Below are 20,300 nucleotides of genomic sequence, written 5' to 3'. Positions count from 1 at the left end.
TCTATGCACTATTTTTGCATAGTAAAATTAAATCTGTAGTTGCAGTTTTTGCCTCATAATTTTGTCAGATAAATGCGTTAACCAAGTTTACTGTTTTCTTCTTCCCTCATTTAAAATATATAGATATTTTCCTCATATTTTGATGGTTTATCTGATCTTCTAGTGTTAAAATTTTAATAATTACATTAGATGTTTTAGAAGCTGAATGTTCAGTGACACTTTACATTCGTAAAATGAAGTAACAATGAACAATACTTATTAATCTTAGTCCATGTTAATTTCAAGATTTTACTAATGCATTATTAAAATCAAAAGTTGCATTTGTAAATATTATTATTTAATGGATCTGAGCTGACAGGAATTAATTCTGAACAGTTGTATTTTTATTAGCTAACGTTAACAGATTAATAAACACTGAAACAGGTGTATTGCTCATTGTTAGTTAATGATTAGATTACATTATCAAACTAATTCCACATTATTGTAAAGTTTTACTGAATGTTCTTCTTCTTCTGTACATTTACAGCTCTAGAAATCACAATTTTAAAACAAGGCTTCTTCATATATCCATGTTTTCAATACCATTTGAGTTCAAAAACTGTTGTTTAGGGGGTGAATTAAAATAGAATTAGAAATATCTTGATTTTTAGTTGTTTCAGCTTATATTTAATGCTTATTTAGTCTTATTTTAAAGCAGTTTAAGTCATGTTGAATCCCGGTTGTGGAATCTGGATTAGTTCATGCATCCATCCACCTTTTTTATGCAAATTTTGGGATGCACATACATTCTTATAATGTTTTTTTTTGCCATATTCCAGTTTTGTGCATGAGTGAAGTTCTCAGCTTTGGACATAAACACAGCTAGTGATGCTGAGCTTCACTGCAGACGTGTGACTGAAGGAGACTCAGTGTTCAGATTGTAAATAATGAATGAGCTCTGGTTTGTGGGGAGCTTCAGATGTCATGATTCCAGTGAGACGAGACTGTGATGTCACCGGGGGTAAAGTGTGTCGGTCGGGAGAATGAATGTCCTTCGTCTGTGTCTCTGCAGGGATTCCAGTGGAAGAGGATGAGGAGCATCAGGACACGTCTATTAAAGGTCGTCTACTCGCCCTGATCTATAAGATCAAAGGTCAACCGCAGAAATCTGAAGCTGAACCCACAGAGAAAGAGCAAACCGCTCCCTGTAAGCAGAACTGAGACCTCTGGGTCACCGCGCCATCTCTGTGTTCTAGAGGATCGCTATAGTAGCAGTCATGCACTTCAGATTTTTTTTTTTTTTTTTATATATATTTTGGTCTGGACATGTTTTAGTGAGATTAATTTATACAGTTCAAGGTTTTATCCGTGAGAGGTGCTCTTCTACTGGATGCTGACTTTGCTGATTGAAGCATTTTTTCCCTTATAGTAAAAATTTATCACATCTTTACACACACACACACACACACACACACACACACACACACACACACACACACACACACACACACACACACACACACACAGGTTCAATCCCATTTGGTGTGTGTCTCCTGAGCTCAACATTTTGTGACGTCTCAGCGGGATCGTTCATCAGCGCTGCCTCTGATTGGCTGCCCTATAAAACACATCTTCACCTCTGATTGGCTGCCCTATAAAACACTTCTTCACCTCTGATTGGCTGGTCTATAAAACACTTACTTACTTAGAGAGAGTAGTCGAACGAGTGATTGACAGATGACCTCAGCACATGTTTTTTCCCATCTGCCAGTTTCCTTTAAGGCTTTCTTTCTTATGGTGTCTGAGAATGAACTCGGTCTGACAGTCTGGAGGGTTTTCCGGCTCTTCCAGCTTCCCTCCGCTCGCATTAAAACAGCACTGAGAGGATTTCATTTTATCTTTTGTTTTATTTGATTTATTTTACTTTTTTATTTCATTTTATTTTAATACAATTTTATTAAATATCATTACATTTTATTCAATTTTATTTTTATTTAATTCATTTTTTGTATTTGTATTGAACCAATGAGCTGCTTTATGTGGGAATCATTGGAACAAAACAAATTTAAAGATCGATACTTAACTCTTTAAATAATAATAACCAACTCCAATTACATTTTTTCTTTAATTTCTCATTTGCTTTGTTCAAACCTGACCTTACAAATTAAACTAAAATATCTGTGCATGGAACTTTAATGGGACGGGCTTTAATGGGATGGGATGGGAACTTTAATGGGACACATATGCCTGGTTTAGCATCACAGGCTCTTGATACGGGGTAGATCGAGGATAGAGCGACTCTAGATCGTGCTCACTCACGGGCGCTGGGTTTATTGTTTTTCACGAATGCCAGGGATGAGAACGCTACTCCATCTTTGCCCTCTCCTGTCAATCTCTGTGTGAAATATGAAGTTGAGCGCCCACCAGTACAGAGGGCGGAGCGGGCAATTTAAAATGTAAATACATGTGAAATAGCCTTTATCATTGTTGTCTCGCTTATTTATATTGGTGTGGACATGCTCATATGTAGTGTTTTGATATATTTTTTAAAATATGAGACCCTGGACCACAAAATCAGTCACATGGGTCAATTATATGAAATTGAGATTTATACATCATATAAAGCTGAATAAATAAGCTCCCCATTGATGTATGGTTTGTTAGGATAGGACCATATTTGTCTGAGACACAACTATTGAACATCTGGAATCTGAGGGAGCAAAAACATCTAAACATTGAGAAAATCTCCTTTAAAATTGTTAATTTATGATCACGATTGTGCTGCATTCACTCACACACATACATGTGTTATATATTTACGGTAAGAAATTTACAAAATATCTTCATGGAACATGATCTTTACTGAATATCCTAATGATTTTTGGCATAAAAGAAAATTCGATTATTTTGACCCATATAATGTAATGTTGAATATTGCCACAGATAAACCCGTGCGACTCGAGACTGGTGACGTGATCCAGGGTCACAAATATGCTATACAAAGTTATTATATGGTAGGATAGTTATTTTAGGCTGTTAAAGTTGGAAAAAAGCTTAGATTCTGTGTGACCCACTGTGGGAACTACTGGGATAAACGCTTCTCGTGATCCTCTGGTGTGTGTTCTCATGTGCATCTCTTCTTGTGTGTGTGTGAAGCAAACCTGAAGGAGCTGATCTCGCAGACGATGGTGAGCTGGGCTCAGGAGACACACATCCAGGACCCGGAGCTGGTGCGCGTGATGTTCAGTCTGCTGAGACGCCAGTACGACAGCATCGGGGAGCTTCTCAGAGCCATGAGGAAGACCTACACCATCAGCGCCGCCTCGGTCCACGACACCATCAACCTGCTGGCCTCACTGGGACAGATCCGCTCGCTGCTCAGCGTACGCATGGGGAAGGAGGAGGAGCAGCTGATGATCCACGGCCTCGGGTGAGTGTGTGTGTGTGTGAGAGTGTGTGTGTGTGTGTGTGTGTGTGTGTGTGTGTGTGTGTGTGTGTGCTCAGCGTACGCATGGGCAAAGAGGAGGAGCAGCTGATGATCCACGGCCTCGGGTGAGTGTGTGTGTGTTCAGCGTACGCATGGGGAAGGAGGTGGAGCAGCTGATGATCCACGGCCTCGGGTGTGTGTGCTCAGCGTACTTCTCTGCCACTGCCACTTGATTATATCCGCTTGCCAGGTCCAGTGTGGAAAACCAACACACTCCACATAACGCATCTAAAGATTCCTCAATTCTAGGCAGTGGATATGAATCTCTTCTTGTTTTAGCATTCAGCCACCTATAATCCACACACATCCGAAGTGATCCATCCTTCTTTACAATCACAGTCGGTGACGAATATGGGCTACAACTCTCCCTAATTACATTCTGCTCTAAGAGTTGTTTAATATGAGCTTTAACCTCCTCATATTGAGTATTGTCATATTGTCACTTTGACAAACTGGAGCATCGTCTAACAATGGGATCTGATGTTCAATCTAATCAGTATACCCCAAATCCCCACTTCCTTCAACAAAGAAGAAACAGAGGCGTATTTACTCAAAGGGCCCTATCTCGCACCCAGCACAATTGACTTTGTACACCGACGCATGTATCATTCCTATTTTGCACCCGACGCACAGCGGACTCTTCCCTCCACAGACGCACGTCGGTAAATTAGGGAATGAACTTGCGCTCCCGGGGGCGGTTCAGCGAAAAGAGGAGGCGTGTTCCGGCGCAAACGTTCCCTGGTGCTATTTTGCAGTTTCAGAAAACAATTCCGCCACTGACCAGGAGAAACCTAGTCTAAAGTCAGTGTCGCATTGCGCATGTTATTCATATAACATCTGGCAAATCCGCCGTTATAATAGCAATCCGCCATGGAACAAGCGCGCCTGCTCTTAAAGGGAATGTGAGATGACGCTCTGATTGGTTTATTTCACGTTACGCCCAAACCACACCTATGAGTAATGAAGCTACTTCAGACCAAACCATTTTAGATTTGCGTCGGAGAGTCATTTATCCCGCCGGTATAATAGCAACAGCGCCCGAGATCCGCCCACAAAGTTACTTGCGTTTCGCACTTGATACTTGCGTTTCAGATCGTTAAAATAAGGCCCAAATAACTTCCTGTCCTTCTCCTCCTTTTCCACATTCAACAGAGGACAGTTAATGGTCCTAACTTGTTGAGCGGCTGTTACCCCTGACTCTGCCACATTACTTTGCTCAATAAAAACAATACACTTTTGTTCGTCCTGTACTGGGGTAAACTGAATATCGAGATCCGCTCCACTGACCACCACTTCAGCCCTGTGTACAGACGCTAGTGAACATGTGTGTTCAAAATACCACCAGTAGTCCCCGCATTCATAAGTGGGATCAGCAATTGTCCTTTTTCTGGGGACACTATTAAACCTATAACTAAAGGATCTGCTGGTAAACTCCCCAGGCTCTAAAAGCAAAGACTCCTTTGGCGTGAGTCTAGTGTACACACTCGCTGCACAAACCAGTTGAAGAGATCCTGCTGGCACGCTGACCGGACTTTGGGACAACAGGTTCACAAAAGATTTATTTTGTGTATCGTACAATTGACAGATTTCCAACACCTGTTTCAAAGAAACTGCATCATAGAACTTTTCGAATACTGAGACCCAAATTGTTGAAAAAAAAAAAAGGTCATGGTAATTTTGAATTACATTCATACCGAGTAAACCTGGAACCAGTTTCTTTCGCTCCCTAGTCTCTGGGTCAGATGTGTCCTTCACCCCCTGCTTTAGAAGAATTTGGTCAAGGATATTAATATCAAGCTCTGGATAACCCACACATGGGATATCGAGGCCGTTTGCTGCTTTTAACACCAGCCAGCCACACTCCTTCAATGCAGCTACATTCTTTCCTGCAATATGCATTCAAAAAAAATCAGTACCATGGAACTGTTACCATGGAAACCATAGAGGTTTCCATGGTAACAGTTCCATGGTACTGATTTTTTTTTAAATGCATATTGCAGGAAAGAATGTCAATCAAACAATTTATTTGAACACCCCCCATCTTCACAACAGTGACTGGTAATCGACCCACCAATTGTTTAAACATTTCTGGTCTAGTTCCTTGAGCCACAGAGCCAGGGTAACCCCTCACGTACGGTGTGGCTCTCCACAGCGAGGGGTGTTAGTTCAACGGCCCAGACCTTTGGGCTTGAGAATTGGATACATCATCCGCGGGGTGTCTCTGCTGCCCCCATACTCGCCTGGGGTTCACAATCTCATTACGATAACGCCCAGTATGTCCCACTTTCTGACACTTGAAGCAAATAGGCTGTCCCGAGGGATCAAAGGAATATAGTCTTCGTGACCGTCCCCTCTGCTGCCTGTTAAAGGCTGGCAAATCGGACATTTCTCCAGTTAAATCACTTAATAATTACTTTTGCTGACTTTTCACCATACCTAACAGCTCTACTAACATTGGATCTGAACTCTGTTCTGCAATCACTGCTTCACTATCTATCGTACTGAAGTTCTCAGACCCGAATGATGTATCCGAAACACTCGCCCCATCACCAGCCCACTCAACCGCTTCTTTGCCGACATCAAGGAATGTTAAGCTTCGGTTTCTGTCTAATCATTCTTTTTAACTCTCTGCAGAGTTCCTTACTTTCTCACATTCTCTACAGAGTTCCTTACTTCTCACATTCTCTACAGAGTTCCTTACTTCTCACATTCTCTACAGAGTTCCTTACTTCTCACATTCTCTGCAGAGTTCCTTACTTCTCACATTCTCTGCAGAGTTCCTTACTTCTCACATTCTCTGCAGAGTTCCTTACTTCTCACATTCTCTGCAGAGTTCCTTACTTCTCACATTCTCTACAGAGTTCCTTACTTCTCACATTCTCTACAGAGTTCCTTACTTCTCACATTCTCTGCAGAGTTCCTTACTTCTCACATTCTCTGCAGAGTTCCTTACTTCTCACATTCTCTACAGAGTTCCTTACTTCTCACATTCTCTACAGAGTTCCTTACTTCTCACATTCTCTGCAGAGTTCCTTACTTCTCACATTCTCTGCAGAGTTCCTTACTTCTCACATTCTCTGCAGAGTTCCTTACTTCTCACATTCTCTGCAGAGTTCCTTACTTCTCACATTCTCTGCAGAGTTCCTTACTTCTCACATTCTCTACAGAGTTCCTTACTTCTCACATTCTCTACAGAGTTCCTTACTTCTCACATTCTCTGCAGAGTTCCTTACTTCTCACATTCTCTACAGAGTTCCTTACTTCTCACATTCTCTACAGAGTTCCTTACTTCTCACATTCTCTGCAGAGTTCCTTACTTCTCACATTCTCTGCAGAGTTCCTTACTTCTCACATTCTCTGCAGAGTTCCTTACTTCTCACATTCTCTACAGAGTTCCTTACTTCTCACATTCTCTGCAGAGTTCCTTACTTCTCACATTCTCTGCAGAGTTTCTTACTTCTCACATTCTCTGCAAACTGATCCCAAAGCATGACATCATCTTCACACACACCCCTTGGATTACAATTGTTTTAGTTCTTTTAACAAAGCCATTAATGCATGTGAGAACTGAATTGTGACCCCGAACCACAAAACCAGTCACAAGGGTACATTTTTTAAAATTGAGATGTGTAAAATCTGGAATCTGAGGGTGCAAAAAAATCTAAATATTGAGAAAATTGCCTTTAAACTTGTCCATTTTTGTTTGCGATATTGCTGCATTCACTCACAAAAAAACATTTTTTATATATTTACAAAATATCTTCATGGAGCATGATCTTTACTTAATATCCTAATGATTTTTGGCATAAAAAATGTTTTGATAATTTTGACCCATACAATGTATTGTTGGATATTGCCACAAATAACTCCTGTGCGACTCGAGACTGGTTTTGTGGTCCAGGGTCACAATTAGCATTTCAATGTTCCCTTGTTGCCTTTTAAAAAACTGTCTCTGCAATCCAGTAAATGATTGAGCACCTCCAAATACTTCAAGCAGAGCTTCAGAAATTCCCTCTGGACTGGAACGTGTTTCCTTAGATCTATAACTCTTGTTCAGCCTCACAATCTAAGTGTTCCCAAATGTAATAAACTGCCTAGTCTGGAGTAAATCTACGGGCCTTTAACACACTTTTCAGGTCCTCAATCCAATCACTCAGAGGTACACTTGAAGATTTACCTGTGTACACTTTACATCTCTTCTCTCGGTACTTAAACACCTCTACTGTTGATGTGTTTCGTTCTTGCCACACAGTCCCAGTGTCCATTACAGCACTCCTTCACAGTTCCTCATTCTCAATAGCCAGTCTATCCGTCTCTTCCTTCTCCTGCGCTAGTCTCCTCTTTAGGTCTGCCTCCATTATGATCCTCTGTTACAACCACAGTCCTTAGCCCTTATTTGCCGATTGTGTCCGTCTTCACCACGGATTTGATTTAATTTGTGCCTCCATGTCCATTTTGCTTGGGGCCCCCAAATTCCTTCAAACGGCCCTGGTGTGAGTGCTTACACTGATCACTAGGTACTAAATTATCTTAATAAATACTCCTTTTATTGACACAAATTCCCGGTTTTAAACATCCACCCTCACTCGGGAATGGCATGAAACAGATAACAAATCCTTTTAAAGAAAGAAAATGGGATCTGGTCCTCGGGAGCGCTTGCAATCGCATGAGATTGGTGCATCTCTTAAATCAGTCTGTGCTTTACCCCCTTAAGTCTCTGCATAGTTCCTCTACGACCCCACTTAACCAGAGCTCAATGCCACATGTACAATAGGGATGGGAGAAGAGATTCTCTCTCCAACGATTCTGGATAAATTCTGAGCTCAGTTTTTAAAACACAGATGAGGGACGACGCTGCGTGTGCACTCTGCTTGCTTCCAGTTCCTCTCTCTCACTCTCACTCACTCACACACACACACACACACACACACACACACACACCTCAATTTCAAATACTCACACGTGCTTGGTGAAGAGCGTTTGTGCATGCGGCTGTGTGTGTGCGACTCCGGGGTTAAATCTCTGTGGTTTTATCTCAAAATGGTTTTATGATGCAAAATGAATGTAAACATAGTCAGTTATGTCTTAAGGGATTAAACAGACAGGACAAAACCACATCTTATATTTCAATAGATAAGGCAGCTCTCAGGTGGCACCAGTGCGACCTCTAACAAAATGTAGTTTCACCGGCAGGAACAAAGGTCTCAAAATGCAACCATTGGTCGCAGTCTGGAACCATGTGACGTAATAGGTGGGTGTGGCTCTGAGGCTCCGCCTTCTTCCTGATGTAAATTTTCTCCGGTTCATGTAATTCTAATTGAAATCTACTGTATATCTAAGTGGACCGCGTCAGGATGTTTGCTAACAGTGAATCGCTGCTAATGCTTCAAACTTCTTTTTACCAGTGAGTTTACGTGAGTTTATCAGGGCCTTAAACTGGTGTTGAAAATGAAAAGATTCAGAGAACACAAGATAAATGTGTTTTGGCATGAAACTCACCCATCGCCATGCGTGTTTAATGTGTGTGTTGTGTGTCTCAGCGACATCATGAATAATAAGGTGTTCTACCAGCACCCCAACCTGATGCGAGTGCTGGGAATGCACGAGACCGTGATGGAGGTGATGGTGAACGTGCTAGGAGGAGGAAAGTCTCAGGTGTGTGTGAGAGACACAAACATCAGTACAGAGCTGTTCTTGTTTCCCAGCGCTAATGTTTCCTTGTGCGACAGGAGATCGCCTTCCCCAAGATGGTGGCGAGTTGCTGTCGGTTCCTGTGTTACTTCTGTCGCATCAGCCGTCAGAACCAGAAGGCCATGTTTGACCACCTGAGCTACCTGTTGGAGAACAGCAGCGTGGGGTTGGGTGAGTGTGTGTGTGTGTGTGTGTGTGTGTGAGAGAGAGTGAGTGTGTGTGTGTGTGTGTGTGTGTGTGTGTGTGTGTGTGTGTGTGTGTGTGTGTGTGTGTGTGTGTGTGTGTGTGTGTGTGTGTGAGTGTGTGTGAGTGTGTGTGAGTGTGTGTGTGTGTGTGTGTGAGAGAGAGTGTGTGTGTGCACTGTGGGTCCACTTGAGCTACCTGTTGGAGAACAGCAGCGTGGGGTTGGGTGAGTGTGTGTGTGTGTGTGTGTGTGTGTGTGTGAGAGAGTGTGAGAGAGAGTGTGTGAGAGAGAGTGTGAGAGAGTGTGTGAGAGAGCGTGTGTTTGTGTGTGTGTGTGTGTGTGTGTGTGTGTGTGTGTGTGTGTGTGTGTGTGTGTGAGAGAGAGAGTGTGTGTGTGTGTGTGTGTGTGTGTGTGTGTGAGAGAGACAGAGTGTGAGCAAGAGTGTGTTTGAGTGTGTGAGTTTCTGTGAGTGTGTGTTAGTGTGTGTTAGTGTGTGTGAGTGTGTGTGAGAGTGTGTGTGTGAGAGTGTATGTGAGTGAGTTTGTGTGAGTGTGTGTGAGTGGGTACATGTGTGTGTGTGAGTGGGTACATGTGTGTGTGTGTACGAGTGTGCACGTGTGCGTGTGTGTGTGTGTGTGTGTGGCATCAGCACTCGTCAATGGGGACAGAATGCACGGTCTGAGTTGTTAGACGAGTGTGTTGAGATGGTGTGTGTTTGCAGCGGTCCATACTGCACTCTGCTGGTGAGTGAGTGAGTGTGTGTGTGAGTGTGTGTATATTGTTGTATATTTTCAAATGATTTGTTTTTATGTCTTAATTATTTAGTAGCGTTTTATTTTAATTGTTTTTATTTTTTAAAGTATTAATTTATCTTAATTTTACATTTTTAGGATTTAATTAATTCATAGTATTATTTTTTATTTTAAAATTATTTTTATTTTTATTCTGATGATTTAATGGTTTATTTTGATCATTTATTAGTAAGTGCTTTATTTTGTATTAGTGTTTACATTTTTTTTTTTATCATTTATTATAATTTTATATGTTTATAATTTAAGTATTAGTTTTTTTTTGTTGTTGTTGTTTTTTTTTTATTATTTATTGTTACATTTTTACGATTTATTAATTATAAGTGTTTTGTTTTTATTATAAAATAATTTACCCTTAACATTTTTCTGATTTACTGCATGGCTTGCGTTTCCTGTGCAGTCCATGTGAGTGAGAGTTTGTGTGTGTGTGTGTGTGTGTGTGTGTGTGTGTGTGTGTGTGTGTGTGTGTGTGTTTGCTTTGACAGCGTCTCCAGCCATGAGAGGATCCACTCCTTTAGATGTAGCGGCTTCATCAGTGATGGACAACAACGGCCTAGCGCTCGCGCTGGAGGAGCCCGACCTGGACAAGGTGTGTGTGTTTACACTCTAATAACCTAAAAAGCCTCGGTCTCCATCTAAAAATCTCTATGAACGAGAGCATATTAAAATGTGGATAAATGAACTCATTAACTTACGTAAGTCTCCTCGGCTTTCGTTGTCAATTGCGCTCGTTACTGTTGCGTGTCCTTAAACTGGCAACCCGTGTGAGCGTCGAGTCTGAGGAGGCGGGGAAACAATGATCTCTGATATTTGGAATTTGGACTGCAGTACCTATCTCGACCACTAGCGGTCATTATTACAGACTGCACCTTTAATCTGCTCATTTGAGTGTCAGACATGTTGTGTGTTATGATGCTGGTGTGTGTGTGTGTGTGTGTGTGTGTGTGTGTGTGCAGGTGGTGACGTACCTAGCCGGCTGTGGTCTGCAGAGTTGTCCGATGCTCCTGGTCAAAGGATATCCAGACATCGGCTGGAACCCGATCGAGGGCGAGCGTTACCTGTCCTTCCTGCGGTTCGCTGTGTTTGTCAACGGTAAATGCACACTAACACACACAGGTTTGTTTTGCTATACTTGTAAGGACATTCCATTGGCATAATGTTTTTTATACTGTACAAACTGTATATTCTCTCCCCCTACACTAACCGACCCCTAAAGCTACCCATCTTAAACACACACACACACACACACACACACACACACACACACACACACACACACACACACACACACACACACACACACACACACACACACACACACACACACACACACACACACACACACACACACACACACACACACACACACACACACACACACACACACACACACACACACACACACACACACACACACACACACACACACACACACACACACACACACACACACACACACTAAACTGACCCCTAAACCTACCCATCACACACATACTGACACACACACACACACTCAAACAAACACACACTAACCTGACCCCTAAACCTTCCCGATTAACACAATTAGTATGTTTATTAATCAATTTCCTATGTGAGGACCAGCAAAAGTCTCACAAAGTACAGAATCTCAAGTTTTACTATCATTGTGGGGACATTTGGTACTCAGAAGTATAGCAAAACATGCCCACTCTCTCTCTCACACACACTCACACACACTCTTTCAAAAACATGAAAACATTTGTAATGATACCGACTGGCAGTGTATGTGCACCCTTGCACACGTTAAACTGTGTGTGTGTGTGTGTGTGTGTGTGTGTGTGTGTGTGTATGCAGGTGAGAGTGTGGAGGAGAACTCGAGTGTGGTGGTGAAGCTCCTGATCCGTCGACCCGAGTGTTTCGGACCGGCTCTGAGAGGAGAAGGAGGACACGGGCTTCTGGCGGCCATGAAGGAGGCCATCAACATCTCAGAGAACCCAACGCTGGATCTGCCCAGCACAGGCCCGGCTCACGCTTCAGACGCGTACGTGTGTGTGTCTGTCTGAGTGAGTGTGTGTGTGAGAGAGAGAGAGTGTGTGAGTGTGAGTATAAGTATACATGTAAGTGTGAGTGTTAGTGTGTGTGAGTGATAGTGATAGTGTGTGAGAGTGTGTGTGAGTGAGAGTGTGTGTGTGTGTGTGTGTGTGAGAGAGTGTGAGTGTGTGTTGAGAGTGTGTGAGTGTGAGTGAGAATGTGTGTGTGTGAGTGAGAGAGAGTGTGTGAGTATGAGTATGAGTATAAGTATAAGTGTGAGTGTGAGTGTGTGTGAGTGATAGTGATAGTGTGAGTGTAGTGGCGGACCACTCTTAGCTGGGACGTATTGCTTAGCTTCTTTGACAAGCTATCCAACACAGTGAAACTTAAATTGTACCTTTTTGAGGTGGATGAGACAGGATTCCAGCAGATAGGTAAACAGGGCAGGTAAGTAGAGCAAAGCAGGCAGCAGGCAGGTAAGTAGGTTGGTAGTAGCAGACAAAGTATGGACTCCAGTAATCCAACAAACGATTGGTAAGTGGTTGAAAAATGGTGGTTAAAAAAGGCACAACTTAATATCAAAAAATAATGTCCAAATATTCAATAGAGATCCAATAAAGATTCAATAGAGTTTCAATAGCGATGTAAAGAACTGTATGCTTAATACATTCCAACAGCTTCCTTGTTCTTTCTTTTATTTTAGAAATGTGAGAGGCGGCCATCTTTATCTACAAACATTCTCACCGACCGTCAAACTAAAAGTCCCTACAAAATAAAGGACCCTAAATCTAACAAAATATACTAGTGCTCCAATAGCACAACAATTTAGATTAAACTCAAAATGGCTCCTACATAGCCGGCCCCTTATAGCTATTGCAGGAAGCAAGCTATAACTAACTAAATGTAATTTTCCAAGGAGCCATATATTATTCCCTTAAACTCATTATGCATTATTTACAAGAATAAATGAGTGCAAAGATTCAGTGTATGTATCTGTATGACAGTGTGTGCTCGTGCGCAAGTTCATTCAGGTCTCACTCAGCTTTAGATTGCTGGCCTTCTACTAGCAAACAGATCTTACTGATAGGTCTTTCAAGCTGGCTTGTTTTGGTTTGAAGCCGTACACTGCGGACCAAGCCTTTAGAGTCAGGGAAGGCTTCAGTGACTCTAGCCAGCATCCATGATCCTCTTGGCGCTGTGCTATCAGCTACTAGCACGACGTCTCCTGGACAGAAGTTGCGTCTGACACGAGACCATTTTTGCCGTGTTTGCAGAAGAGGGAGGTATTCTCGGACCCAGCGTTTCCAAAATAAGTCGGCAATGTACTGGATCTGTCTCCAACGATGTCTGGTGTAAAGATCTTCTTTCACGAACAAACCTGGAGGTAGAACAGGCTGCACCTTAAGCTGCAGTATATGATTAGGTGTTAACGGCTCCAAGTCATTTGGGTTATCAGAAACAGTCGTGAGTGGACGGCTATTGAAAATGGCCTCAACCTCACACATTACTGTCTGAAGGCCTTCATCATCCAGATACTGTTGGCTGGTGACTGACCGTACCGTCGTTTTGATCATGCGAATCAACCTCTCCCATATCCCTCCATAATGGGCACCATGGGGAGGGTTAAATGTCCATTTCACTCCCTTTTGGAGCAGACTTTTTTCAATTTGTTGCATGTTCCAAGATTTCAAGGACTCTTTTAGTTCCTTTTCAGTTGCAACAAAGTTTGTTCCATTATCTGACCGCAACTCAGACACTGGTCCTCTTCTGGCAATGAAACGTCTGAATGCATGAATGCAAGAGTCAGTATCAAGTGAATGTGCAACCTCCAAGTGTATAGCACGGCTGGTAAGACATGTGAAAATCACGCCGTACCGTTTTACAATGCTGCGGCCTCGTTTTACCTCTAATGGCCCAAAATAATCAACCCCTACATGCGTGAAGGGCGGAAGGTCAGGGGTCAACCTGTCAACTGGCAAGTCTGCCATTTTCTGTTCACCTGCACCTGGTGCATTCAAAAACTACCTTTCTGGCCAGAGTGTTGGCGCAAGGAATCCAATATCTTTGTCTGAGTTTGGAGAGCATGAAATTTCTTCCACTGTGTCCAACTTCTTGATGGATGTGCTGAAGTAACAGTTTGGAAACGTGATGGTCCTTAGGGAGAATAGCAGGGTGTTTCCGCTCAGTGGGCATTGCCATTTTACTCAGACGCCCACCAACCCTTAAGATGCCATTGGCCAGAAGAGGATCTAACCTGTAGATGGAGCTGTTTCTGTTTACATTTTGCATGCCTTTCTGCAAACAGGCTATTTCTTGTGGGAATCCCTGCCTTTGGCAAAACTGCAAGATTGCAACCTCAGCATCCTCTAGATCACTGATTGACAGAACATATGGACCTGTCTTTTCATGTTTTCCTTTTCTTGTGGTCATGATATGTCTGTTTAGATCTTTCTTGCCATTCTTAAATAATTTCAACAGAACAGACTTGAACCTCAGAAACCATGCCACAGCTTTCTTGAGCCTCATCCAAGTTGAAAAATAATTCATGAGGTAAGTAGTGGCGTCACAGTTTTCCTTCACAGCAACATTGACAGTGACAACTCCTTTTCTTAATTCAGGGTCATCTTGAGAGAGAATAGGTTCAGATGGAAGCTCTGGCCAGCAATGAGATGATTCCTTCAGAAAGTCTAGGCCACTGATCCATGTTGTTCTTTTCAAGAATGTGTTGACATGTAGTCCTCGGGAGGCATAATCAGCGGGATTGAGTTTTGTGCCTATATACTTCCATTGGGAGACATCTGACTCACTTCTGATGACATTAACACGGTTTGCCACAAAGGTTAGGAATCTTCTGCTTTCATTCCGGATGTACCTTAGAACAGTCATGCTATCTGTCCAAAACAGAGACTTTTCCAATTCCATATGCAACTCCTCAGATAGCATCTTGTCCATTCGTACGGCCAAAACTGCAGCAGTGAGCTCCATTCGTGGTGTGGTCATCAGTTTTAAGGGAGCAACTCGGGCCTTTCCCATTATAAAGGTGACGTGGACCTTGTTGCTGCTAGTCAGCCTAAGATAGGTAACTGTTCCATACCCCAGGTCACTCGCGTCACAGAAGTGGTGCAACTGTGCCGTTTTGACATCTCCAAAGTTGTTTGGTACAAGGCATCGGTTGACCTTGAACTCTCTCACTCTTGGAAGATCTTGCCACCATTGCTTCCAAGCTTGAGCGTGAACCTCTGGCAATTCTTCATCCCATCCAATGTTCTGCTTGCATAACTCTTGCAAGATGTGTTTTGCCGGAAAGGTGAGAGGTGCAAGGAATCCAAGTGGGTCATATATAGAACTGACCATGGACAGAATCCCACGTCTGGTGCATGGACGCTCCTTTGTGGTCACCTGGAATGTGAAAGTGTCTTCCTTAACACACCATTGCACACCGAGAGCTCTTTCAACTGGCAAATCTTCTATGTCAAGGTCAAGATTCTTTATGTCCTTGGCCCTCTCAGGCTCTGGAATGGAGGCCAATACAGCTCTGTTGTTACTAATCCATTTGGTCAACTTAAAGCCTCCAGTTGCACAGAGTAATTTCAGCTCTTTACAAAGTCCAATGGCATGGCCCTCTGTGTCCACCGCCTTCAACAAATCATCTACATAGAAGTTGTTCTTGACTGTGCTAGTTGCATCAGCTGAGAAGTACCCCTTGTTATCCTCAGCTGTCCTCCTTAAAGCATAACTTGCACAGCTAGCTGATGATGTTGCACCAAAAAGATGAACGATCATCCTGTACTCTTTCAGTGGCTGACTGACGTCCCCATTTGGCCACCAAAGGAAGCGCAAGAAGTTCACATGATGAGATGGGACCTTTACTTGATAGTACATTTTCTCCACATCAGCCATGATAGCAATGTTGTCAAGACGAAAACGGACTAAGACCCCAATTAAGCTGTTTGTAAGATTGGGTCCTTGAATGAGTTCAGTGTTCAGTGAGGCACCCTGATAAGCTGCAGAGCAGTCAAATACCACACGCAAGCTCCCCTTCTTTGGGTGAAACACACCATGGTGTGGAATATACCACACTTTTCCATTTTCCTGCATCAACTGGTCTTGGGGTACAAGTTCAGCATGTCTGCATGATAGGACCTTTTCCATAAATGCCTTATACTCATTATGAAAGTCACTATTCTTTTGAAACTTTCTTTTTAAAGACAATGCTCGTTGCTCTGCCATGTGACGGTTGTTTGGCATCATAGGATTATCCTTCTTGAATGGCAAAGGCAATTGATAATGTCCATCCATTATTTCAACAGAGCTGTCCATTATCTGCATGAATTTGTGGTCTTCCACCGACATTTGCTTCTTTTCCTCAAAACTTTTTTCTGGGAAATCATGATTGTATTGCTGAATCAAAAGTTCACTCAGGTTATCAACAGAAATCCGATGTGCATGAACATATTTCTGACCTTGCTTGTTGATGCATGCATCCTCAGTATGGAGAAGTCCATTCACCACCCAACCTAGCAGTGTTTTAACAGCAAAGGGTCCATTACCCTGGCTATTGATAATTCTCCAAGGTTCCATCAATTTGGGCGCATTAATCCCAATCAGAAGGTCAATCCCAGCATTAATGTTGGGAATATCAACATCTTGAAGATAAGGCCATTTTCGAATATCTTCTCGTCTGGGGATATGTTCCCTGTTGACTGGAATTTCCTGCTGAGTGTAAACTTCAGGCAATTTTATGAATTCCTTTCCTTCCAAGCTACATACTTCCAGGCCCTTGACTACCAGGCTGTTAACAGATTTCTTTTGCCCCATAGTGCGCAGAAGTATTTGTTGATGTTTCCCATTAGCATTCAAGTTCCTCCTAAGTTGTTCTGTGCAAAAGGTTGCGGAACTCCCTGGGTCAAGGAAAGCGTATGTCTGAATTACATGATTTGAATTACTCATTTTGACTTGAACTGGTATTATTGCAAGTGTACAATGTTTATCACTGCAATCAAGTGCTTCTGTTTTCAGTGAAACCAACCCGCTGCTCACTGCCTTTTTGTCTGAAGGACCTGCATTACTCTGCTCTTTCGTTACATTTTGAGGTATATGCAAGATAGTGGGATGTAATTTTGAACAAATTGAACAGGTTTGTCTATTTTTGCAAGTCAAACTCATGTGTCCTTTAGCAAGACAACCAAAGCAGACACCTTTAGTCTTTAGCAGCTCAACTCGTGCGTTGTGAGACTTCTTCATCAGCTCTTGACATGACACAATCTCATGCTCACCATTACAGGCAGGACAGAGTTTTGATGAACTGTTTTTGGGCACATTGGATACTTGCATTGTGCTCTCTGTGTTGTTCTTTGGCGCAACTGCTACTGTTGTGGCGAAACTGCTCCCTCTGCTCTTCTGCATGGAACTCATTGGCTTGCTACTGTTAGCGGCTGTTTTTGATGACCTTCTGTTTGAGGAGCTGTCTTGGAGGTTACCAAAAACTGGGTCTTGTAAAATCCTGGCCTGCCTTTCCAGGAAGAGGACAAGATCGTCAAATGTGGCTCTTGCTCCTGTTCGTTCCCTGATGTCAAAAGCATGTGATCTCCATTTTTCTTTCACTTTGTAAGGCACCTTGGAGATTTGAAGCCTCAGGTTTAATGGAAGGTTCAGCTCATCCATGTACCTTAAGGTACGCATTACATTACAGCATCCACGGAGGAAAAGAGCATAACTGTACAAAGCTTCTCCATTGTCTGATGGGATATTATTCCAATTTAAGGCTTTATCCATATAAGCATTAGTAATTTTAAATTCATCTCCAAAATGAAGTTCCAATAGCCGTTTTGCCTCTGCATACCCTCTATCTGCATCCATATGAAGGCAACTTCTGACCAGCTCCTTAGGTTGGCCAGAGGTGTATTGTTCAAGGTAATACAGTCTGTCTTGGCTATTGCTGGTGTTTTTCTCAATACAGTGTTCAAATACCTGCATAAATGGTCTGAAGTTCAGAGGTTCACCGTTAAACATGGGTAGGTGCCTAGTTGGAAGTAAAGTCATTTTCTGTTGCTGTGCAATAAGATCAGCAACAGCACCCAGGTTGCTGGTATCTGAACTTAAAGGCGCATGTGGAAAGGAAGTACCTGCAGCTGCTTGACTGGTCGGATTCAATTGTAAGGTCTGAATAGGCCTTTGTGACCTCCGCAGTCTTGTATCCTGTGTTAAAACCTTTTGCAATGGTGTTTTGGGAACAGTAGAGATTCTGGCATATTCCACTGGTGAGGGTTCTGGATGAACATGTTCCTTGATTCTGTCATAATTGTTCTCCAGATACGCATTCATGCCATCTCCTTGCAATTCTGAAACTTCTGTCGATATGAGTTTAGAGTTCATAGATTCAGCATCAATGCTCTGTAACACTCGTACCTTTGCATTAGCTGCAGCCAACTCTGTTTCAAGTTCAACTCTTTCCATTGCATTTTGCACTTTAATTCTTTCCATTTCCAAGGCGTGTTTTTTCTTCAGTCCTTCAGTACGTTGCAATAGAGCTGCCTTTTCAGCTTCAGCTTTTAAACGTGCGGAAGACACTGACGAAGATTTTGAGGCAACACTGGAACTAGAACGTGAACGTTCTACTTTACTGGCACGTGCTGCCACAATGGATATACTGTCCAGAGGAGACACCACAGTTTGAGGTTCATAGCTTTGAGCACTCTTCCACATTTCTACCTCATTCAAAAATGTTTCAAAGGTTTGCATCCTTGGTTGGTACCAATCATCATTGTCACTTTTCTTTTCCTTTTCTTCATACAGCACTTGCACAGATTGATGCACATCTTTAAGTTCGTCCAATGCCACATGGAGATGTTCAATGCCTGTGTCAACGGCTTCAATATCTCCACCTTTTAATAATTCCTTTAATTCATTCATTTTACGTGTACACACGCCAAGTTTTCCTCTGCGCGTTGCGCAAAGCTCTTTAAGTTTGTCATCAGCCATATTTGAGCTTTTTTGAGAACAACAAAAAATATGTTATTTTCTTTTTCCTTTTCAAAAAATTATAACACAGCACAGTTATCTTCAACTCTTCAACTGAGCAAAAATCATAGTCCGCTCCAGTAGCAAATCCAGTAACAAACAATAATGCACTCCAATAGTGAACTTGAAAAGGTAAATTCTCAAAAGATCCAAAACTTCGTCAACTCCAAAGTATCAAAAAACGTTTATGCTTCAGTAACAGTCAAACAAATGCTTCCATGGGTTCCAAACAATTCAATTGTGAAGCAGTGTAAATGGTTGCAAAGTTCTTTACTCATTGTAGTGGCGGACCACTCTTAGCTGGGACGTATTGCTTAGCTTCTTTGACAAGCTATCCAACACAGTGAAACTTAAATTGTACCTTTTTGAGGTGGATGAGACAGGATTCCAGCAGATAGGTAAACAGGGCAGGTAAGTAGAGCAAAGCAGGCAGCAGGCAGGTAAGTAGGTTGGTAGTAGCAGACAAAGTATGGACTCCAGTAATCCAACAAACGATTGGTAAGTGGTTGAAAAATGGTGGTTAAAAAAGGCACAACTTAATATCAAAAAATAATGTCCAAATATTCAATAGAGATCCAATAAAGATTCAATAGAGTTTCAATAGCGATGTAAAGAACTGTATGCTTAATACATTCCAACAGCTTCCTTGTTCTTTCTTTTATTTTAGAAATGTGAGAGGCGGCCATCTTTATCTACAAACATTCTCACCGACCGTCAAACTAAAAGTCCCTACAAAATAAAGGACCCTAAATCTAACAAAATATACTAGTGCTCCAATAGCACAACAATTTAGATTAAACTCAAAATGGCTCCTACAGTGAGTGTGTGTGAGTGAGAGAGTGTGTGAGTATAAGTATAAGTATAACTATAAAGCCCCTTTCACACAGAGATTCCGGAAAATACACGGATAAAGTGACCCGGGATTTGACCCGGGTTCGATTGATTTTGGTTCATTCACACTGCCAGTGATTTTCCGGAATCAGAGAGTGCGTTCACACACAACCCGTAAAAATGCCGTAAAGACACGTGACATCGATGTGACCAGAGTCTTAAGTTTGCTTATGAGCTGCGCTCTCTCTCTCTCGAGAAACCACGCCTGTGCATTTGTTTCTCTGATTCG

At 42.3% G+C, this 20,300-nt stretch overlaps 1 protein-coding gene across 1 annotated transcript in view; it reads left to right on the top strand.

The window, feature by feature from the left end:
- Window positions 1-20,300, top strand: part of LOC309478893 (ryanodine receptor 3) — a 191,636-nt gene that overhangs the window by 80,697 nt on the left and 90,639 nt on the right. Inside the window, 7 exon segments of the mRNA XM_082142677.1 lie at window positions 1,052-1,186; window positions 3,136-3,409; window positions 9,007-9,121; window positions 9,196-9,328; window positions 10,636-10,739; window positions 11,107-11,242; window positions 11,984-12,170. Of these exon segments, the coding sequence (XP_081998803.1) occupies window positions 1,052-1,186; window positions 3,136-3,409; window positions 9,007-9,121; window positions 9,196-9,328; window positions 10,636-10,739; window positions 11,107-11,242; window positions 11,984-12,170 (1,084 nt within the window).

This window comes from Leuciscus leuciscus (genome assembly GCF_965113295.1).
Source record: "Leuciscus leuciscus genome assembly, chromosome: 17".
In the NCBI taxonomy this organism is placed as follows: domain Eukaryota; kingdom Metazoa; phylum Chordata; class Actinopteri; order Cypriniformes; family Leuciscidae; genus Leuciscus; species Leuciscus leuciscus.
This window is presented reverse-complemented; position numbering and strand designations above follow the sequence as displayed.